Below are 23,168 nucleotides of genomic sequence, written 5' to 3' on the forward strand. Positions count from 1 at the left end.
TCGGATAGTTCCTCAAACACCACACAACAACCAACACCAACAAGTCCAGCAGACCTCTGGAATTTATCTTGGCTGGTCGCCAAGAAAAACCCACACCCACCTCCCTGGCATCGTCGCCCTCCCCCCCCCCCCTATCCGCTATCCCTTGTTTCGACAGCAAAAGCTAAGCCAGTGTCTCGGAAAGTATCAAACCGTAGCGTGTCGCTCTGATCACCCTTCAGCACAGGATAAACTTAAAATATCACTCCCGCCAATTCCTCCATCAGCCTGGTTTTCTCTAGCCCACCCAATCGACAACAACGGAACCCAACAACAATAACACCAATCCTGTTATATACAGTCAGTATGCGCCTCCCCTGCATCTTGACCCTTGGCAGCGCCAGCGTTGTTCTAGCAGAAGATCAACCCCGAAACCAAAAACCGCTATCCCCCCACCCGGGAACAGTGACGACACCCCCCCAAAAATTCATGTCCTGCTCAAAAACCTACGGCCCCGACTGGGAAACCTGCGGCGACGAAGCCACAAGCCGCTTCTGCTACAGCCCCGCCCAAGGACAGTCATGCTGCGCTGTCGACAACGGCTACTGCGAAAAGGGCACCTGGTGCGCCCCCGTGGCTGGGTATTGCTGTTTGGATGTATGTGACAACCACCACCCACGCAGAGAAAAGGTGCTGAACAATTTCCCCCCAGGGCGAAAATCTCGAAAGCTGTGCGCAGAGTGCCGGGTTTGAGCTGCCCGGGTCGGAGAGTAGTTATCTACCGTCGTTGAAGAGAAGTGTAAGCCTGCTTGAGGACAGGGAGGTTGTTGTCGGAGAGGTCAAAGTATCCGTGGCAGCGAAGAAAAAGACCTTGGTTGGGTTGGGGTTGGGAATGGGCGTGGTTGGGTTGTTGATGCTTTCTTGCTGAGATTTTGGGACGTTTGTTTTTTCGGGATAGCGCGGCGTTGTGATATTTTATGGCAGGTAGGCAAACAGGTGCATCTTGGGACCGGTTGTTGACATTGAATTTGTGAAAGCTATTGATGTAGGTGGTAATTTTCTCTCTCCGCTGAGGAAACGTCTAGTTAGAGAAAGCTGATAATATATACAGTGCCGGTTTTAATATACAGCACAACCGTCCTGGGCGAGGGCGAAGGCGTGCGAGAAAAAAGCCTGCATGGCCTTGTAGTGAAACAGAATGCCTCCCAGCACGGCGATGTGCCACAGGTTGTGGCTGCCACCGCAGTAGTCAAACATTCCCGGACACCAGCGCTCTGGAACCTTGCTGGCGTAGACGATGGCTCCAAGGAGGTAGACACCAATGGATTTGCCAATGGGGCCGTAGAACTCCATGGCGGAAGCAAAGCTGCGGGTGAGCGAGATCTGGAGGATGGGCAGGAAGCCAGTGGCGCCGAGGCCGCAGTAAAAGGCAACTCTGGCCCAAGCCATGTCCGCTCCGTTGAACTTGGGGTGCCATGGGAGAATGACGCCTCCGACGCCAAGGAGGGCGGTGGTGATCATGTAAGCATAACGGCTGACGGGATCGCAGTAAAAGGCCGTGTATTCGGTCGTCATGATGGACGAGGCAATCAGGAGCGAGATGCCGGTGTAGTCGACGCAGGCAAACATGGAGATGAGATCGACATCGGCGACCGAATTCATCGTGTGCCAGATGGTGCTGCAGACCAGGCACTGGCAGGCGGCAAAGAAGAAGACGGCGGCAACAAAAATGTCGGCTTTGCTGCTCAGGGAGAAGTTGGTGCTGGTGGGATAGAAGTAAAAGGCCACAGCCAAAACAAGGACGAGGCCGATAGCGTGCGACCAGATGTTGACAAGCTCGTTGGAGAAGCCAAACGCTGACCGCACGCAGGCCAGCTTGGTTTCGGAAAACCGATAGCCCTTCTTGATGTGGGGGTTGATCCTCCATGGGACTGGCAAGTCATCGTAGTGAAGCAAGCCGTGTTCCCGGGCCCGGGCAATCGCTCGCTGTACATGGTCCTCGAGGGACTCAGCAGCGCGCATTGCTCTTTCGATACCACCATCGACAACACGATGGGCCTCGTCCATGAGCACCTCGGCCGCATTGGCCAGGCCTCTTTCCCGAAACTTGGCGGCTTGGTTCTCCATATCCTCTAGCAGGTCGTCGAGGACCTCGATACCAATCTTTGCCTTTTCGTTGAGCGACTCTGCGGCGGCCATGGCGTCTTGGTATCCTGACTCGAGAGTTTCCACCATAACATGGAGTTTCCTCCTTCCAGCCCCCATCATCTCTTCCGACACCTGCGAGCATCTTTCCTGAACCGCCTGCAGTGTGGAGTAGGCGGCCGAGATACCGGAATCCAGACTGAGCTCGCCATAGCTCTCCCAATCCTCGAGCTTCTTCTCCAAATTTGTGAGGAACAGATCCAGCTTGAGCAAGAGACCCTCCTCCCCTTCCATGAACTGGTTGACCAGAGACTTTCTCCTTTGCTTGAAATGCGAAGGGCGGCGTTGTCGGAGGGCCGGCCGTTCTTGCGCCTGTGCTCCGGACGACTGGCCGGCTTCGGGGGCGTCTTCGCAAGCGCTGAATGTAAACGGGGAGGGGCACCCGAGACCCGGAGAGACGTCCATCGTGAGCGGCGTTCAAGATTAAATTCCTTGGCTAAGACACCGCAGCACGAGGTTCCGTGTGTGTGTGTGTGTGTGTGTGTGTAACTGGAGAGAGGCGGGACGGTCACAACCAAGTCGGCTGTTGCTTCGGTTGTGGACTACGACGGCGAGTCGTGGACCCGGCGCTTCTTCCGGAAAAATTCTGGGTGGAATAGGAGGTGCGGGAAGAGCGGTCGGCTTGCCACCTGCGTCGATCGAGACCCTGAAAAAGTTGGAGATTGGGATGCGCTCGTGTCGCACAAGAAAGGGGTAAAATATGCAGGGAACCAGAACGAACAAGATCTAGAAATCAAGAAACCCACGATCTTGCAATCGTCTGGGACATGTACATGGAAGAAGGATAGGATGGCTTTAAGAACGCATACAAAACAGGAACAAGTAAAGCAAAGAGGGGCCCGAGTGGTTTATGTGTGGACTTGCGGGCCGCCATGCTCGCAAAAGGAGGTCCAAGTGGAGATTTACCGTGTTAACCAAGCCCAAACGGGCCCAAAGTCCGCTGTAAGAGACCGCTAGAGGACTGCCACCTGCAGCGCCCAGCGCCTTCCCTCAGCGCCCCCGGGGCCAATTGAATGCCGTCATCGTACCCACGCTCCCCCACTTTTGGTACCAAGACCCTGCGCAAGCCTGTGATTGCGACCTGTGACGCTTCTTTCACCGAGGCAAAACCTTCCAGCAGGGCATCTGGGCTTCCCAAACCGAAACAAAAGACGACCTTGAGAGGCACCGCTATCTCCACGAATAACGTCATTGGCAGTTGAACAGACATCTTTGGGCCCTTTTTGACACAACCTGTAATCTACCCCGCATCGAGCAGCAATCGACGACGCGCATCGACAAGCCGCTTGACTAACTTTTCCGACTGCTTGTGCGACGGCTCTTCAATTTTGGCTTCCGCTGCCCCGTGGTGATCTCATCGCCAACCATCCATTGTCGCAGCAGCTCTCATCATCTGCCAGCTCACGTGGTCGCACTACACCCGCCAACCGGTTTCCAACCATTCTTTCAACGAATACCCGCCTCATTGTGATCGCGACCCACGCGGCTGGAAATCCATCATGACGGTCGATTCGCAACCACACGTCATGGGCGTCACCCATCCTACGCTAGTCCAAGCACTCGAAACCTCCAGAGCAGCTCGTGAACAGGCGCAAGGCATAGTAAAGCTCGTTGCCGAAGCCCAGACCGCAATCGCCGACGGCACCGGCACCAAAGCAGACTTCAAGCTCCCTATACAAAAGGCAAAGAAACCTCTCTGGACCAACCTCGCCGTTCTTCGCGGACAACATCGTCGCGCTCACTTCAAGGCGCGCGAGACAAAGGCCTTGACGGCAGAAGCAAGACAGGAGGTAGATTCTCTTCACCTGTCACTACAGAATCTACATTATGAAGAGCGTCATTTGGAGCTGGAAATTGCGGCTTGCGAGGGGTTCGAGTAGGTTCTGTTCAGGTCTGGTCGAATTCAAACGGATAACTAATGTTGGACATCAAACAGACATACCTACCAACTCCTCCCGCTGATTCCCGTCGAAGAGTTTCTCGCCCTGCACCCTGAACACGCCGAGTCGGATGAGAACACTTTGATGGTCGCCCGCATCAACCACGAGCGCACCGAGCGCGAAGCCCTCGAGCAGCAACGGCTCGAGTTGCAAAAGCAAAAGACCAAGCTGACGACGGAAAACAAGAAACGTAGAGAGGATCTTGCGAACCTGGATCAGAAGATGGAGAAATTCATTGATGCAAGTTTTTCTTCTTTTCAGTCTTATTTCTTTGGTCAGGAGGGTGGTGGTTGTGTCTAAGGGTAAATTAGAGATGGATCGGGAGTAGAGTGTCAGGTGGAAATGCTTGTGCTAACTTGGCTGCAACGGATAGGCCGCGAAACCGATTCAGAAAATGCTCGAGCAAGATGTCTAGGGGTGGCAAACTTGACAGTGAGCTATCAGCTGCGCGAAAAACGAGAAGCGAAAGAAAATGGGCTAAATATCTGAAAAAGAGAGCTGAGAAGAAAGCTGAAAAGAGAGAGCCGAGAAGAGAGCCGAGAAGAGAGCCGAGGAGAGAGCCGAGGAGAGACCTGGGAAGAGAACTGAGGAGAGGGCGAATGATGCCGGGCCTTGAGTCAACGAGAGACGATGTACGCTCTCCGGCAATCTTAGTACTTCTTTCAAGGGGCAATTGGTTTCTTGTTGTCAAAGGGCGTTCAGGTCAGCATTCTTTTCTTCCTCAATCCCCAAGCACTCACAATGGGACTGTGACGGCTGAAACTTGTGGTTCAGGAGATACATAGGTACCAATATTATTCAGCAAAGGGCTCGATGAATGCGGCCGATGGGAGCAAGGCGTTACCCGTGGGTTCTTGGATGATTTCGCAAACCCCTCTGCAAGCAGAGAGGGGTTTGCAAATCTAACTAAACCCACGAGTAGACAAACTGTTAATCGAGGGGAAAGGGGGGTGGGATAGTCGACTAATGTATTCAATCACCAATAATAGTATTATGCCTCCACAAAGGGGCCTCCTCGACTTTGGGTCCACAGCCAGCCCTACGAGGAAGCAGCACGAACCAAGAAGATCGAGATCTACGAAATGCCGTCGTATCCGTACCTTGGGAATCCGGGATACCTCGTCGAAAAATAATTCAACGGCCGACGGCGGATTTTTTGGGGAAGATGGTGGGATAGGGGAGGGGGGAACAACAAGGCGGGGACGGTTCATCTCGCCTATCTCTTGTTCATCAGCCTTGTCGGATGGGCCGGATAGGAATGGGGCCTCTATTCACCGCTCTAGGCCAAGACCCTATGGCACGCAAACACTGGCGAGGAGGGTTACCGGATCGCAAGTTGTTTGAGGGCTTTAGAACAACGCTCTGGGAGTTGAAAAGTCATATGGTCGGAGTGCAAAGGGAAAGAAAGATGCAACAGGGCAAGGCGCAGCAGGCAAGGCCTCTCTCATCTTTCAGCCTTGCCGATCAGCCGAGTGGGTTAAGCACGCACTGTCCAACGACAAGGCTGAGCTAGCAATGGGCTACTCCGTAGGAAACACTCAGTTGGTAAATTGCGATGGAGTTTTATCTATCGTCGGATCGTCCCGGTGACCGTCGCGTGGTAGGTGTTCCGCAATTGATGGTTCTTGTCAGCCAGGGGTCTCTTAAAGGAAAAAGGAGGTTCTCTCACACGCCAGGTCAGGCGTTCTGGAAAGAATGACAAGCGTGAGGCTTTATATATCGCTGCCCTGTGAAGAGTGTGGTGGCTGCGCCGTGTTGTGGCTGATGCCGTCCCCCCCTTTTTGATCCTCAGTTCTCCCCGTCGGCATAACAATGGAGACAACTTGCGGACGACCCGTAAGAGAAAAAATGTCGGTTATATGCCTATTTTTGAACCCTTTTTTTGCGGCGCAGTTTTTGGATCAGTTTAGGATAGTCGTTTCCGAGTAGGGTTGTAGGTGGTGGAATGTGTAAGCACTTGTTCCCGCTGCGCCTTTCTTAGGAGCTTAGCAATCTCACTTGTGTGGATATCCATCACCGAGAGAGGAGGACGAGGACTTCTTGTCAAAGCTACCTTGGCAAGTACGAATAAGAAGAGAAAAAAACAACCACAAGATGGAATTTCATCAGCTCGCTTGTGAGGGCATGCATGAGGTTAATACATCACATTCTCATATGCGACACACACAACATCAAAACGCCACCTCAAAGGCAGCCTCGTGGCGCGTGCTGTGATAATGATTTTGTGATTTTGATAAGGGGTGATTTTTGTAGTTCGATAATGGGGGGATAGATAAAGGCATGATCTGATTTGCTCCGGTGACTGATCGCTAAGAGATCACATCTAATCCCCAATCTTACTGGTCCGTGTGATGAAAGGGCTCCGAAGGATTGGGTTTCATGGTTTCATGACCCTTTTTGATGAAGTGCTTACTTATTGTACGCGGGTTCTAACCATCCTCGTGGTTCGTCGTCGGATTAAGGGTCCATGGGGATCGGGTTCGCCTACCTAGGTATAAGCCGAGTATCTTTTTTCGCAAGGTTCGGATATCTTTTTGTGGAGGGAAATACTTCTGTAAGGAGATATTTCTTACAACACCAAGCTGACAAAATTGGCAGCTGTCGTCTTGCAATATCAGTCAGCCTGAGACATGCTTGCCATAATCCTGACCCTGAGATAAAGTCAGCACATCTATTTCTCACCAAATGGCTTCATCCAAGCAAGACTGGCAACTCCACAAGCACCATGTTGGATTTTGGCCCATATCATCATCCCCGTCCATCCCACTATCAAAGTGTACAACGCCGCACGGCTAAAACAAAGGCGCGTAAGTTGTAAGATGTGCCGCGGGATGGGAGATATTTCAACACACACATGGACCAGTCTAGATTGAAATGGAAATAGTTCCCAATCCAACTGCGAAAAAAAAAAAAGAAAAAAAAGAATCGCGTGGCGGGACGCGGGTTTGGTCTGCTTGACGGCCGCAAATCTTGCGTGATTTTTTCTCTCACCAACCCCTGGATGTTGTAACCACCAGCACACAGATTGCTACCGTCAGGGGGGTTTGATGGACGGACCGGACATTGCAGCCGCCGGGCGGGAAGGGAAAGGAAGGGTCCTGACCGGCCTTTTCTGCAACCCTCCCCAATGAACGCCTGGAAGCTTGTTCCTAATCAACACCACTGGTGCTGGCTGTCGTACAAAATTTCGAAGACAAGGTTATTAGTGATATTAAAGGGTTTCAATTCGAAAACATGCTTCCTTATTGCTTCTCTGCCAGTTCCCAGCAGTTGCAAGACATGTTTCGAAACATTCTATTGCATTTTCCCCCTCATCATGCAGATGCGTCCCTAAACCCGGTCGTACAGAAAAGGAAGCGGCTTCGGGGTCTGAAAAGTTAACGCCTCTCCCGTTGGAACCGGCCCCACGAATCGGTGGGCGGACAGTTTCTGAGGCGACGATGAAAAAGAGGCCCCGTTTCTAGTTCCCCGGACCTGCAGCACTCCTACAGTAGACTCTCAACTTTGTTGTTCTGCTGTATCACCGCCTGCAATATACTGCCGGCCTGTGAGCCATGCATCTCGGTTTGAGGTGTGGAAGGCTTCGTTGTCGGATGTCAAACTCGGGCCAAGCTGCTGTCATGAGCTGCCAGATTGATAACCCAAAAGAAGCTTTTTCTGGTTCTGGGATGGTTGTGATCGGAGTAGAGGATTGTCCGGGATGCAGCACCCCAGACCCGACCCAACGTCTGGTTGAAGCCGCACAAGCGAAATGAATCTCTTTGACCACATCACGCAAGAGCCGGCCGGTTCCTGCTGGGACGCCGCCGTGGTGATGCTTGAGTAACAAAAGACACCCTCCCGCCACGCCAGGAACAGCCTCTAGATGCTATTGTCAGCCGCTTTGAGCTCTGCCGCCTCGACATCTTGTTCAACAACATCATAAAAGATGCGGTGATGTGATCCATGCTCCACCACTGCCGGCGGCCGAAGCCGGTGAAGGGACGGCGATGGGGCCGTTGTAGCGTAGCCCGTTCCGGTAAGTGTGGGATGGAGATAGAAAAAAAAAGAAAAAAAAGACCTTTTTGGCTCTTGCTAGCCTGCCATTGAATCCATCGCGCAGCTTAAAATTGGTCCAACGCTACGCTTGGCACGATGCGACATGGGCGAGGTGAGAGCGGATGAATGGGCTTCAACTCTGGTGCCGAGGCCGAGCGAGAGGCCTCACAAGAAGCACGTTTTTCGACTATTCCGCAGGTACCCATGTACCTAGATATAAAAAGGTCTCAGTTAGCAACGTTCCCAGGCCGGAATTTCACCTTTTTTTGTATGGGGATCCGCATCTCCATGTGAGCCGTGCCGAGACACCGGCACGTAGCCTGCTGCTGTGCTCACGCTCTTCTGCAGGCTGCTCGTCAGCTCAGTGGCTCTCCAGACTATGCAGAACTACAGCGCCACCTTCGCATTTCTGGCCGTTACACTCTCGCTGCTAGTGAGGTGACTTGTGCGAGCATCGCGGGCCAATAGTAACATCGGAGAAGGGGAAATGCCTGAGCTGCCGTGTCCGCTTGGGAAAGCTCATCATAATTTCCACAAAGTGGCATCGGCCCACCAGCCAGTGACAGAGCCGAAGGGGGCCCAAGCTCCCCGTGCATGTCAAATGGCGACTGTCCAACGTGGGGATGTGGCTGGTAAGTACAGCGCGTTATCGACATGGCATGGCGAGGCTAGCTCTTTGCTTTCCTCTTTGATGCTGACCGACTTCCTTTGCCGCGTTGGAGTGAGCGGTGTACTGTTCTCTGTGTTGTGGATGGGGGATGCTGGCTTCTTATCTGCTTGGTGGGAGGACCCCGAATAATAATAAACTGTTCTCTGGCGCAAGGAACGGCATGGTATGATGCGGGTCATGCTGTGTGTGTGCCAACTTCAGACACAGAGCCCCACAGACTTCGATTTGTCCCGAGATCCCCCATCAGGATTGGTGAGATTCTCTGCCACCGGTGCAGTTCCGTCAGGTGTCGAGCCGTCAAGAACGTGCGGCTGGCGTGGTGGTTCGGAGGGACGGCAGCGCTTGGAGTGCCCTGACGTCGTCCCTCGGCCTAGCAACAGCTGTGAGACTTTTTACTTGTCGTTGTCTTGTCGTTGTTGATCGCGACAGGAAGTGGAGTTGGACCTTTTGCGCGTGCTGGAGGCCAAGTGTTTGGTTGGCTTCTGTGACAGGGAATAATGTATGGAGTCAGACGTAAGATTCCTGGCCTGGCCAGGTAGGCAACAAAGCTTTGAACTGCCGCCGCTTGGCAAACGCGGCCTTGGAGCGAGAAAAAAACAGATTTAATTTTTTTTGCAACCTGGGTACTCCGTCGTGTGAAGTTCGAATAGGCGAATGCCAGACAGCCTTCGCCAACGCGCCAATGCCTCCCGAGCAGCTTGTTTCAACGGCAGGGACGTTGAGTGTTGGATCGTCGAGAAGAGCTGTCTGGAAGGGGAAGACTGCAGCAGGAGCTAAGTGGACGAAGCTCTCTTTCGCACACCAACGACACCCCAGATTTCTCCCCCGCGATTTCCATGTGAAAAACAGCGGGATCCAGGTCAGGGTGCCGCGACTCAGACCTATCCCAAACCGTTCCGAAGGCTGTGAAAGAGGCCTTTTTTGAGTGTGTTTTTCTCATCAACCCGCAAATAACAGACCACTACAGAGGCCTTGCTAGCCTTGCAACGGGAAACAGCAAACCTGGGCCGTTGCTGAGCCGTCCCCAGGTGGGAAATTTGTTACCCAAAAGCGACAAGCTTGCTGTGTTATTCGCACCAGGTACTTTCGTGTCCACCTCACAGTTGAGGGAATCCACAATCTTACGCTGCTGCTGCGGAGGGCCGACCCCAACAGCGATCCAATTGCCTGTAGCTCAGCCCCCAGTCCCCGTCGTGACCCTGCCGAGCCTGCGCATCCCAGCCCACACCTATCCAAAGGTAGCACCCACGAACACCCCCAGCAGCGTTTTCCCATCGCAGGTGTTGGCACCGACCGACAGAGAGAGAACGCGTGGGCTGGGCTTTCAACCTCAGCTGCCCCCTTTTTTCTGTTGCCGGCAGCCTACCCTCAACGAGTTTCATCGACAGCTACCATACCCAGGTTGAGCTTCCTACCCTCACCTCAGCCAGGTCCACCCCCGGGTCGCACCACATTGACCACATTGACCACTCACCACCTGCACCCCCATCTACCTGACTGCGCCCGCCCGGTGGTTATCCATTTTCTCAACCGCACACCTCACCTCATCTCCTTCTCTTCTCTTTTTTCCCTTTTCCCCCTTCCTCCCGCCAGTCCCTCCTTCCCACCATCTCGAATCGCAGCCCTGTGCCTCTGGACCTTTGGACGTGCTCGGTTGAGGTGCAATCGACTCGCGTCTCTTTGTGCACTCGGGCCCACGCCGTCAACTCGTCGTCGACTTCCTCCTCCCATCACCTCAACGCCCTCAAACCGCCATTCGTCGGTTAGCAAACTGGGCGTGTTTCCGTCCACGACGAGTCAGCAACTTATAAAACACACCACCGCTACCTCCACCTCCACATAATAACTCACACCGAGCAGCAACAATGTCGATATTTGGGTGGTGTAGCCAGCGCGCTGGCGGTCTGGCCATGATGGCCACCGTTGCGCTCTCCTACTGGGTGATTTCGAGCGAACTCGAGGCTCAACGACATGGCTACAAGTATCAGTCAAACGACAGTCTTAGCGCACCCAATTACGACCCGCAAAACGGTGCCATTTGGGTCAACATCTTCTCCTACTACTGCCTGCTCATCCACTTCCTTGTCTTCTGCTTCCCCTTGCGCTCCTGCTACGCCGTCTTCACCATTGGCAGGCAGCTGCGCAAGTCGGCTCGTGCCAGGACCCTCAAAGACATCAAGTTTGGACACCGCCGCCGCAGCTCTTCGACCTCCCTTTCCAGCTCCGAGACCTTGACCTCGTCGCGCGACCTGGGCTCCTCCTCGAGCAGCGAAGTTGAGGATGTCGATACGGATTGCTACATTGACGCCGACATTGCCCCCGACCGCGTCATCCATGCCATTGTCATTCCCAACTACAAGGAGGAAAATGACACGCTCAGGGAGACTCTCGAGGTCTTGGCCTCTCACCCTCAGGCCCGCAACACCTACGATGTAAGTTGGCGCGCTCTACACTTCAGCCGCCGGATGACACACCCCCTCATCAACCGCTGTCAACAAATGCTTGTTTGTTCTCTGGCAGCAGCTGTGGTGGGGGTGAATGGGTCCGATGAAGGACCTCCCCTGTTTAGTGCGGAGCTGACAGTTCACGATCCAGGTCTATCTTGCTATGGAGCAGCGGGAACACAATGCCGAGACCAAGGCTTCCCGGTTCGTCAATGAGTTCTCCAAGAAGTTCCGCTCCATCAACTACACGCTTCACCCGTCTGATATCCCCGGCGAGCTTGCTGGCAAGGGCAGCAACATGGCTTGGGCCGCCCGGAAGCTCAGCGAAAGATACTCTCTGGGCCAGCGAAAGGATGTGATTGTGACCGGAATTGATGGTGAGTTTGCCCCGCAGAAGCTGCCGAACGTTCTGGGCCCCGTTGCAAGAATGCACCGGGTCGCTCGGTGTGGTTGGTCCCTTTATTTCTGTCCTGTGCGCGCGATTGGATTCGCTAACCAAGTTTGTCACGGATGCAGCTGATAGCCATCTCTCGACCAATTACTTTGGCCTGGTCACCACCATGCACATGACTTACACCGAGACTGCCACTACCACCCTCTACTCAGCTCCTATCATCTTTGACCGCAATGCTCACAACGTCCCGGCTATTGTCCGTGTCGCCGATGTACTGTGGTCTGCTGCCGGCATGTCCGGATTGTACAAGGGTTCGACCGTTGCCCCTCCTACTTCGGTCTACTCGGTGCCGCTCGAATTGGTTGACCGTGTCGGCGGTTGGGATTGCGATGCCGAAGCGATTGGCGAGGATTTGCACATGTACCTCAAGTGCTTCTTTGCGCTCAATGGTAACTTGACCGTTCGGACCGTCATGAGCCCTGTCAGCCAGACCAATGTTACTGGCGGCGGTCATGGCAAGGGAATCCCCGGTTTGATCGCCGACGTGCAGGCTCGGTACAAGCAAGCTCTCAGGCACATGTGGGGTGCTTTGGATACTGGGTATGCTCTCAGGAAGGTTGTCGAGGTCTGGAGAGAGAGGAAGCACACCTCCAGAGCGTTCCGCCCTCTTCATACCGCTCTGAACGACGCCTCGGATGGCTATGTTCCCGAATCGCAAGTCTCGACAGCTGACCCCGAAGCTGCTCCCGAAAGCGGCATCTTCTCGGACGTCACCACCGACACTCTGAAGGGCGTCAACTACGAGCGCATGATTGTTCTGTTTCACCGTCTTTTCGAGGCGCATTTTCTGCCTGTCCAGATGACAATCCTGGTTGTCGCATCGACTCTCTACGCCTGGGTTACTGACGGGGCTCCTGATGTTCACGGCGTCAACTGGATGTTCAGCATCTGCAACATTCTGCGCACAGTTGGTTTCATGGAAGTCGCCCTGTACCTCTTTCTCTACGAGAGCTTCCACAAGGTTTGCCTCGAGATTCGCGAGAAGGAGATGAGCGATGCCGGTCTGACCAAGGGCATGCACTTCTCCCGCAGAGAGGCCAAGACCAACTTTATCGACTACATCATGGTACCCCTCGTCGCGCCAATCTTTGGCTCGATCCCTTGCGCCCAAGCGCAAATATACCACTTCTGGACAGTAGACTTGGTCTACACAGTCAGCAAGAAGGTCACTAGGAGGAGAGCCAAGTCGGTCAACTTGGATTCGTTGGTATAACACCAGTTACTGCTGCCTCGCAAGCAAATTATCGCATTTTAATAGCGCCGATGCTTTACTTCTATCCATGGGCTCGACCCTCTCGGGCTTCGATATCCGTGTGCCGTCGAAACTTGGCATAGAGCTGTCCAGCACACCTCGGAACGCCGACCCCTTCTTCGATTCTTGGGCATTTTTACATTTTGTCAACAGACTTTGGCGACCGGCGTACTTCATCGCCCTTTTTGGCCTTTGTTCTTTTATAAACAGCACGGGATTGTGTGAGGCGCACGTGTGTAAATCAAGAGGACATGATGTTGATATGCATGGCATGGCATCGGCATTTGGCATCTAGATATGGGGCTCGACGGTTTTTTTCTTTTTCTTTTTTGCTTTGCCATCATTGCTTTTGCTCATTTTTCGGCGGGTTTCATCGGAGTTCAAGGAGCAACAGAGCAAGAATAATATTATACCAGGACGGAACGGGGGACAATCGGTTTATGGATGATATCCTCCGCCTTGCTGGCGCCATTCGCTTACACACCACACTTACCACCACCACCACCACCAGCCACCAGAAAGAGTTGGGAATACAATACGACACGGCGATAATTCAGGGGAACCCCCCCAGTGGCGGCAAGCACAGTTTGGGGAGTCTCACACGACATGGAGACAAGACAAGTGCCGAAAGAAGTCTTTGGAAACGAAATGAGAACAATCCGGGCAACCAAAAAAGCACCTCGGGAACGAACCGCTTTGCAAATCCATGGGGAGAAAGAAGGAGGGGGGGGGGACACATCAACAACACCTTCCTCAAGCGGGATCAATCATCAATTTGGTTTTTTCTCTTCTTTGACGACCACCCAAGGAGAACAGAACGGATTTGAGGCAACTCTTTCTTCACGATTTGAGGGGACACAGCCGGAGGAAGAGAAAGGGAAATAATTTAATCCATTTTTAGCCCTTAATATTTAATTTTTTTATGTACATAAAGAATGATGGGAATAGCTATGGGAAGGAACAAGATGGGGAGGAAGAGGCAGAGGAGGAGGTGGCGGAGGAGGAGGAGTAAGATGGGGGGGGAGAAGACATGAGCAAGCGAGCGAAGAGGGAAAGACAAATCGGCGTCAATCAATTGGGAGGGATGGGCCTGGGTTTGGGGTTTGGTGGGTGGTGATGATGATGATGACGTTTATTTGGTGGAGTGGGTAGTTGGGTGGAGATTTGGGGGAGAAGGAGTTCCAAAGTTTTAGTCTCTGAAAGATGGAGACGGCGGGAGGGTGGGGGGAGGTGTGGTGTAGGGGAGAGAGAGAGAGAGAGAAAGAAATTCAGATCATGACGCTCGCTTGGCATGCATAAAGCTATTTTTTTTTGTTTGGTTTTGTTCTGGTGACTGTGACTTGTATGTATGTCTGGATCTTGTGTGGTTTTTGGATGTCGGCCTGATCTTTGAAGGTTCAAGAAGCGCCAAGGGGGAGGTGACGTTGGTGTTGTAGCATTGATTGTGGCTGTGCTGTTCTATCTAGCTAGCGAACGTCGGATTGTTGTTTTAAGATGCTAAACGTACTATAGTCTACTCGTACATGCGGAATTTTTACACTAGTTTCATGCGGTTGGGTATGGGATTTGGGAATGGTATGGGGTTGGGGCGTCGTCATCATCGTTCGGAGGCGGGCCGTTCCCAGACAAGTTTGTTGCATTTCACGCTCATCCACCTACCCAAGAAACTCTTCGGAATATCGGCATACTCACTCCGGCGTCTGCGGCGCGCGGCTGACTGTTCTCTATGTATCTTGCATGTCTTGTCGAATCCGAGTTTGACACAGGTAGGAACGTGGGGCGGTCGGTCTTCTCCATACCCTACCTATCTACCTACCTACCGACCCAAGGGTCTCTGTAACGAACCTGTATGGACACCCCCAATGCCACGCGGCTTTTGTATTATTGGGTTCGGAATTTGACGTAAACGTGGAGTTTTTGAGTTTTATTTCTCCGTTAAAACGGGACCCTGTCACGCTGTGTACTTGGGTGAGGTGAGCACCCTGCCCACAAAATAACCGAGACACAAAAGTAAGTCAACCCATATCATATACTATGAACTATACCTCAGAAGTTAATAGGATTTTGAACGATCTTTCAAAGCCTGTTAACTATTTTTGAAGGCTTATAAACTATCTTCAAAGGCCTATTATAAATTATCTTTAAAGGCTTATGGACTATCCGTTAAGGCATGTAAACCTACTTGTAGTATCTCGATTATTCTGTGGTGAGGGTGGTGAGGTGGTGCTTACATATTGACATGTACACTGCCACTGTGGGATATCCACTTTTTGGATGGCTGGGAAGGGGGGAGATCGGCGGTTTTACTGGTGGTTGAGTTGGAACCAAGGCCTGATACAATGCTTGGTAGGGGTAGGGGATGATTGGTATGTACAGATTGGGGATTTATTTATTGATTTAGTTTTTTTGTTGTCCAGATAGAGCGGGAGGGGGGACCTGTCTTGGATGGGGCTGGGTGTGGTGAGGGTGAGGGTGAGTAAGCTGGCTGCTTCAGCCTTGCTTTGTTTCGGAGGTCAGCCGTGTCTTGGTTGGGTTTGGTTGCTTAGGGGAGTGGGTTTGACATGTTTGTAGAGATATAATGGTTATAGGAGCTGTTAAACAGAGATAGAGGCCATCTATCCACTTGGTCAGCTCGGTCTTCATGATCCGGTGTTTAATTATCTCTGATGATGATGTGTACATGCTCTTCTAGTGGCTTTGCAATGATGAGGAAAGATAAAGCAAGCTATTTCGGTGCAGTATCGACACACTTCACTGTACAAGTTTGATGGTGTAAGGCCTGGTCTTGGAGCTTGACTGAAAGGTTGGTGATGAGAGCTCGGCGTTTACTCATATGGACAGCTCTGCGGTATTGCTCAGATAACAATTGACTTGAGCCAAGGTTTCAGATTAAGCAGCAAATCCGATTCTCTTCATCTCAAACTCCTAGAAAACACCCTTTGACAGTCGCCTGAAGTGTGAGATGCCAAGCCGAGCAACTTGTTCTAGATTCTAGAAGCTCAAGTGGTGATCTCAGCAATCCATTATTCAGATTGCTCTCTGGATGATAGAGATTTCACAGAACGTCTACGAAGTGCAGAGAAGGCACGGGAGGTGACGTGCGGTTGTCGACCTGGAGCAGTGAATGGACCGGGGATCCATGTGGGGAGGCGCTTGTAAATTCTTGCAAGTCAACAAAGAGGACTCGAGAGAGTCTCGATGTCAAAAGCTGAAATATGAACCCGATTCCATGCTCAGAAAGCACCGATGGTGGCAGAATTCACTCAGGAAGATGGGAACAAAACACCTGCAGACATCTGCTCACGATATTCACCCTGGCGCATTGCTCCCAAGGCCAATTCACTGTTGCGCCGCCGTTGGGTGGTGAATGTTGCAGCTCAGCTCTGTCCCACCAGATTGGCTGGGAAACCAGTGGAAACTATCGGCCGATAAGCCTTATCGGATGCTGAAGTGGAGCCGCCCAAACTTTTTTTGTGGAGCCAACCTCGAATTGCTGCAGGTGGTTGCAAAGTGCTGGATATTTTTTTTCTGCTGCGATTCCTGCACCTCTCTCTTCTTCTTCTCTGTACTCAACATCACCATCATCACATTGTCTGTCTGTTTTTTTTCAGCACATTAAATCGCATCGCCAATCCTTCTTTTAGTACATACCAAGTAACATCCTCTAACTCAGCCAACATGCCTCTTCTTCCTGTCGCCGTCTATGGCCAAGATGTCCCTCCCGGACAGCTTGTCCCAGCCGAGATCCAGTTCCCTGCGACCGTAAGTCTCTGCAATTCCAATCGCCAGGCCATTGCTAATGCGCAATTCTAGATTCGCATCACCATGGCTGCTCTTGACCCTACTGCCGCCCCCGAGGCTGATGAGGAGGGCAACATCCCCGCCGTCCACCGCTCTACCCTGAAGATCATCAGAGTCGTCAACGACGACGAGGGCGATGATGAGGACGAGGACGAGTACCTCCAGAAGCTTCTCGGCGGTGGCGACGACGAGGAGTCTGACGAGGAGTCCGATGAGGAGCCCAACGGCGGCCCCAGCGACCCCGCCAAGTCCAAGAAGGCGAAGCGCGCCGCTGCCATCAAGAAGCTGATGGAGGCTACCCAGGAGGAGTCCGATGAGGAGATGGAGGACGTCAAGCCCAACGGAAAGAAGGGCAAGGCCAAGGCCAAGGCCGAGGAGGAGAGCGATGAGGAGAGCGACGAGGACGATGAGGAGGAGGGTGAGCTTGAGGAGTTCGTTGTCTGCACTCTTGACACCGAGCGCGTACGTATTAGCTTCAACCAGCCCAAGAAAGCCTTGCACAGACTGACAAGCAACACAGACCTACCAGCAGCCCATCGACCTTGTCATTGGCGAGGGCGAGAGGGTCTTCTTCGCCGTCACCGGTACCCACACTGTCTACGTCACTGGCAACTACGTGGTCACCGAGGACGAGGAGGACGAGGATTCCGATGAGGAGTCCGATGAGGACTACGATGACGACATGCGCGCCGTCCTCGAGGGTGACTCCGATGATGACATGAGCGATGAGCTCGACGAGATTGATGGTGCTGAGCGCATCAAGGAGATCGACACCGACGAGGAGGAGGCTCCCAAGCTCGTCGATACCAAGAAGAAGGGCAAGAAGAGAGCCGCTGAGGAGGAGGCCGAGGGCCTCGACGAGTTGATCGCCAAGGACGAGAAGAAGAACAAGAAGCAGAAGAAGAACAAGAGCGAGGCTGCTACTACTGAGGCCAAGGAGTCTCCCTCCACCAAGGGTGATAAGAAGGTCCAGTTCGCCAAGAACCTTGAGCAAGGCCCTACCGGCCCTGCTAAGGACAAGGCTGCTGAGAAGCCCGCCGAGAAGAAGGCTCTTGGTGTCAAGGTTGTCAACGGTGTCACCATCGACGACCGCAAGGCTGGTACCGGCCGCACCGTGAAGAACGGCGACCGCGTTGGCATGCGTTACATTGGCAAGCTCCAGAACGGCAAGGTTTTTGATTCCAACAAGAAGGGTGCGCCTTTCAGCTTCAAGATTGGCAAGGGTGAGGTCATCAAGGGCTGGGACATTGGTATTCTCGGCATGGCTGTTGGTGGCGAGCGTCGGTTGACTATTCCCGCCCACCTCGCCTACGGCAGCAAGTCCCTCCCCGGCATCCCTGCCAACAGCACTCTCATCTTCGATGTCAAGCTCATCGAGATCAAGTAAAGGATCTTAGTGACTTGAATATATATGTCTCCTGAGCGCGGCGTCGGACTCGGTGGCATGTAGCCTTGTATTTTACAACGGGCACTTTTCCTTTTTTATTTTTGTTTTATTTTTATGATATCTCGAGGCTCTTCCTACGGGTTAGCCTGATCGGTCTTTTTTGCTTCATATACAGCACCATGGAGACCTTCTGACCTGCGCACGATCTGTGAGGATTCTGTCCTCTTAGGCAGCAGAAAGAGACGGTGTTCAAGGGGATGACGAGGTCTGCATTGCATTATGGAATGGCGAACAAAACTTGGGTTTGGAGGTTTTTTTGTTACCTCTCAGGGAATTTTTTATGTTACTGTCTGCTTAGGGGAAAATAATACTCGTCGCTGTGGCGCGGCTATGAACTCAACACTGTGGTCGCCTGTGTACTTGCTGGCTATGTGTGTATCTCTTTCTCTGTCTCTTCTGTGTAATGTTCCGTCTTACCTGGCATGTCCAGCGTCCTGCTAAGCAATGGCAAGTGCGCCCATGAGGAAAGGTGTTTGTAGTCGACACCTTCCCAGCCGTCCTGTCTTGTTGGGCATTGCCGGCCTGTGGAAGGGGCTTCACGGAGGCCATGCCCCGTCGTAGATAGACCATGACGTCCCTGTTGTCCATCGACAAACTTCTTCTTCACCCATCTTGTCCCCGTCACCGTATCATTCCATCTCGACCCGTCCCAAACCCCCGACTCTCGTTGGATTTTCTGGAAGGGGATTATCCCGCAATACTTACCCGGCAGCATTATTGCACCCCGTAATTTTTATCCCATGGACAGAGGTGCACCGTCATGACGAGCAGAACTGGCCAGCAGCACAGTGAGATCGCCTCCATCTCTCTAGGGGCCGGCTACAAACTGGACGACAACAACGCCTCGGTGTGGTCCCTTGCCCGCTCCGACCGTGCTTCCATCCAAGTCACCACGGCCGCCGCTCGTAAAAGGTTCAAGATATTCTCCGCATTCAAGTCGTTGACCAATCTTGGTGAGTTTCCAAGCTTTCTTGTTGGGAATGTTGAGAAGACCGTTTGGGCTGATACGAACCGACGTAAAAAGCCTCTGACAAGCCACCCGCCATCACGACACCGACCGAGCCCCTTAGCGGCCACCGCGGTGCAAAGTCAATTATCCCAAGGGGCATACTTTCAAAAATGTCCAGCGCCCTCGTCCGTGGTGCTCCTTCTCCCATGGAGCCGACTGTTATTCATCGATCCACCCAACCGAGAAGTCGTCGACCGAAGCTTCAGCAGCAGACATTTCAGCAACGTCATCCTCATCATCATCATCATCATCCTCATCCTCATCATCATCATCACCACCAGCAGCAGCAGCAGCAGCAGCAGCAAGAACAAGCAGCAGTGGTGCAGCATATTGAATCTTTTCCGTTGTCACCACCGCAGGTCATCACCCCCGACGCCACCACGACGGCGAAGAACACAGACACGACGACGGTTTCGAGCATGCCGAGCACGCCGCAGGATAATTCGGCGAACACCTCGCCCAAGAACTCGACTGGGCAGACGTCGATGGATTCGTGGATGATGAAGGATCAGAGGCGAGGGGGAGGGGGAGGAGGGGGATCCCCGCCCGAGAGGTTGAAGCAAACCGCCCGGCACGGTAATCACCAGCACAACATCGCGCTGCCGTTGTCGGGGGTGTCATCTTGCTCGAATCCAATCATTCGTCATCATGCCCATCATGGCCACAATCATGGCCAGCAACACCACAGGGAGAACCCGCCGCAGAACCACATTGATGACACTTCCACCTCTCCCAGTCCGGACTCTGTCTTGACGACTATACAGGAATCGCCCTTTGATCTTGTCACGCCTTCGATCGTGACGGTGGAGAAGGCGGCTGCGGCCAAGATTGCGCTGGAGGGGTATTTTCAGGAGAAGTTTGCTCTTGGGGCAACGGATAGAGAGAAGAGGAGGCAGGGGTTTGAGAATGGACTTTTTGTGGATGCGGCGGCTGCCAGGGGGGGGAAGGAGACGAAAAAGGGGGGGTTGCTGACCAGTGGGCAGATTGCCGCTGTCAGACAAGGGTTTTTCAAACAGGAGACTCGGCACCTGAGGGAGACGAGGGTTTTGAAGGCTAGGGGGGCGGGGTTGCTGATGCGGGAGGGGGTGGACGGGGCGAGGGAGAATGGGTTTGAGGAGGTGCAGATTTTGGGGAAGGGGAGTTTTGGGGTGGTGAAGCTGGTGAGGCAGAGTGGTGGTGGGGGAGGGGTGTTTGCCATGAAGTGTATACGGAAGGGGGAGATGATCAAGACGCAGCAGGAGGGGCATCTCAAGGCGGAGAGGGACTTTTTGATCGCGAGCGAGGGGTGTCAGTGGGTTGTTCAGCTCGTGGCGGCGTTTCAGGACTTGAAGAATTTGTACTTGGTTACCGAGTACATGCCTGGGGGGGACTTTCTGGGGTTTTTGATTCGGGAGACTACGCTCCCGGAAGAGGTGGCCAGGTTTTATGTTGCCGAGATGATTCTGGCGGTGGAGGCGACGCATTCGTTGAAGTTTATACACCGGGACATCAAGCCTGACAACTTTTTGATATCGGCGAGCGGGCACCTGAAGATTTCGGACTTTGGGCTGGCGTTTGATGGGCATTGGTCGCATGACTTGGCCTATTTTACTAGTCACCGGTATTCGCTCGTGAATAGGCTGGGGTTGAACGTGGTGGGGGATAAGCAGGACAGGAAGGAGAGCAGGAGCACGGCTGCGGTGCTGAAGTGGACGAGTGGCATCATGACGGGGATTGGGAAGCATCAGCCCAAGGTTGGGGTTGGGGTCGGGGTGGAGGGGGATGAAAAGAGGGAGCCGTTGCTGAGCTGGAGGAACAGGAACGGGAACAGGGGGGCGGCGGTGAGTATTATGGGTACGAGTCAGTACATGGCTCCCGAGGTGGTCAAGGGGGAGTGTTATGATGCGAGGTGCGACTACTGGAGCGTGGCGGTGATTCTGTACGAGTGCCTGTACGGGAGCACGCCGTTCTACAGCGAGGAGGGGAGGTCGGTGACCAAGAAGAATATTTTGAACCACCGGGAGACGTTTCGCTTTCCGAGGCAGGGGCCGGCGGTGTCGACGAGGTGTCGGAATTTGTTGGTCAGTTTGATTGTGGACAAGGAGGATAGGTTGTCTTGCAAGGCGTACAAGATGAAGGACATGATTGGGCAGATTGGGACTGGGCCGGGGGGGCAGAATCAAAGGGGGATGACGAGTTCGATGTCGGCGCCGAGTCTGCCTGCTTTGGGGGTTGCTACTATGTCGGGGAATAGTAGTACTGGTGGTGGTGGTGGTGGTGGCCCGGCGCAGCAGCAGCAGCAGCATCAGACGCAGAAGGATACACGGTGGACGAAGGAATATGTGGACAAGTTTGTGTTCCCTAATGATGCTGAGGATATCAAGGGGCACAAGTGGTTTAGGTCAATTGCGTGGGAGCATTTGCACCAGATGCCGCCGCCGCATGTTCCCGTGCTGGACTCGCCGGACGATGCGACGTATTTTGATGACGAGAGTTTGAGTGATTGGAGTGAGAGCTCTCTGGAGGACAAGCTGTCGGAGGAGGAGGAGGACGATGAGGATGAGATTGAGAACAGGAGGCTTGAGGAGGAGGGGTATCACGGGTTGAGCAAACGGGTGTTGGATCAGATGGTTGAGGAGCAGAAGCTGATGGAGGAGAGGAGGCGAGAAGAGGAAAAGGAGAGGTTCCTCGGTAAGCTGGGCAGGAGGCCGAGTCTGCAGAGGTGGGTGATGGAGGCGATGAGACAGGCGCCGTTTGACATTGACTATTACATGGGGTTGGAGAAAGAGATTGACAAGGCTAGCCCGGAGTGCGGGGTTACGGAGGAGGAGAAGGAGGTGATGAAGGCTTTTTTGCTTCGGTACGGGTGTCGGGTGTTTCGGGATGGGGAGCCCAAGGGGGACGCCGCCAAAGATAAGAAGGAAGAGAAGAAGAAGAAGAGGCCGAGGGACAAGATTTTGAGGGACAAGGAGATGGGAAAGGTGGCGATGGGTGTGAGGAGACGGACGGCGTTTGCTGGGTATGAGTGGGTTGGCTGTCGCGGGTTGAATGGGGGCGAGGTGCTTGGTGGTGGTGGTGGTGGCGGTGGTCAGGAGAATGTTGGGTTGGATGGGACGTCGGTGATGAAACCGAAGCCTGTCCAGCATTCTCCTCAGCAACAGGTGCAGATGCAGACACCACGGCAGGTGGTGAATGTTGGGGCGGTGGGTATGGATGGGGGGTATGACGGATCTCCCGAGAGTAATTCCTCGCCTACGTATCGATGGGGACCGCATCCGCAGATTCACTTACCGCCGCCTCATGTTCATTTATTACCGCCTCATGCGCTGCCTCCCATGACGGGGCATGCGTTTCAACCTGATCCGTTTTGGAGACCACCACCGGTAGCTCCCCAGCCGCAGTTCACACATGCTCATCATCCTCAGTATCACCCACTACCGCCACGGCAGTTTTCACCATTTCCATTTCAGCAGCAGCAGCAACCGGATCCTCGACACTTTCAACTACCTCCATTTCGTCCACCGCCACCGCAACAAGCCCGGAACTATTCCCCTTATCAGAGCCAGTACGTACAGAGTCAAGTCCCGAGACAGTTTTCCATGCCACCACAAGCACAGCCGCAGGCGCCACCACCGCGATAGGTTGGCGGTAATAAGCAGGGCGGTGGTGCTGGGGCTGGAGGGAATGATGCCGGAGTATGGGCTGGCGAGACAGGCTTTGATCTGAAGAACAAGGGCAGGATGGGTGTGTCGTGAGGTGATGATTATGAACGACGGGGGGCAATCTTGTTTTTTGGGCGTTTGTTGGGTAGATGGGATACGTATAACGACAGTATTATTAGATAGTAGACAGCCTACCTATGATACCACCAGAAGTAGAGTTAATAGTAGTTGTAATCTCTCACTTGTTTCTGCAGACTCGAAGGGCGGTGTAAAAGACCCAACATCATG

At 53.3% G+C, this 23,168-nt stretch overlaps 6 protein-coding genes across 6 annotated transcripts; 5 read left to right on the top strand and 1 right to left on the bottom strand.

Moving 5' to 3' along the window:
• Positions 1-345: 345 nt before the first annotated feature.
• PODANS_1_2960 (uncharacterized protein) lies at positions 346-907 on the top strand (the record flags this gene model as incomplete). Its single annotated transcript, XM_001912457.1, has 2 exons — positions 346-636; positions 692-907. The coding sequence occupies 2 exons, from the start codon at positions 346-348 to the stop codon at positions 905-907; spliced, it is 507 nt and encodes a 168-aa protein (XP_001912492.1).
• A 191-nt stretch (positions 908-1,098) lies between these two features.
• PODANS_1_2970 (uncharacterized protein) lies at positions 1,099-2,589 on the bottom strand (the record flags this gene model as incomplete). Its single annotated transcript, XM_001912458.1, has 1 exon — positions 1,099-2,589. One exon carries the CDS (start codon positions 2,587-2,589, stop codon positions 1,099-1,101), a length of 1,491 nt encoding a protein of 496 aa, XP_001912493.1.
• Positions 2,590-3,536: 947 nt separating this feature from the next.
• Positions 3,537-4,909, top strand: PODANS_1_2980 (uncharacterized protein; the record flags this gene model as incomplete). The annotated part of the gene is made up of 3 exons (XM_001912459.1): positions 3,537-4,060; positions 4,121-4,369; positions 4,498-4,909. Coding segments are annotated over 3 exons (1,185 nt in total), but the record flags the coding sequence as incomplete, so codon positions are not given.
• A 5,788-nt stretch (positions 4,910-10,697) lies between these two features.
• PODANS_1_2990 (uncharacterized protein) lies at positions 10,698-12,943 on the top strand (the record flags this gene model as incomplete). The annotated part of the gene is made up of 3 exons (XM_001912460.1): positions 10,698-11,336; positions 11,428-11,653; positions 11,793-12,943. The coding sequence occupies 3 exons, from the start codon at positions 10,698-10,700 to the stop codon at positions 12,941-12,943; spliced, it is 2,016 nt and encodes a 671-aa protein (XP_001912495.1).
• A 3,717-nt stretch (positions 12,944-16,660) lies between these two features.
• Positions 16,661-18,170, top strand: PODANS_1_3000 (uncharacterized protein; the record flags this gene model as incomplete). The annotated part of the gene is made up of 3 exons (XM_001912461.1): positions 16,661-16,744; positions 16,796-17,245; positions 17,304-18,170. 3 exons carry the CDS (start codon positions 16,661-16,663, stop codon positions 18,168-18,170), a joined length of 1,401 nt encoding a protein of 466 aa, XP_001912496.1.
• A 1,179-nt stretch (positions 18,171-19,349) lies between these two features.
• PODANS_1_3010 (uncharacterized protein) lies at positions 19,350-22,859 on the top strand (the record flags this gene model as incomplete). Its single annotated transcript, XM_001912462.1, has 1 exon — positions 19,350-22,859. One exon carries the CDS (start codon positions 19,350-19,352, stop codon positions 22,857-22,859), a length of 3,510 nt encoding a protein of 1,169 aa, XP_001912497.1.
• Positions 22,860-23,168: the final 309 nt, after the last annotated feature.

Source organism: Podospora anserina, chromosome 1, assembly GCF_000226545.1.
Source record: "Podospora anserina S mat+ genomic DNA chromosome 1, supercontig 1".
NCBI lineage: Eukaryota > Fungi > Ascomycota > Sordariomycetes > Sordariales > Podosporaceae > Podospora > Podospora anserina.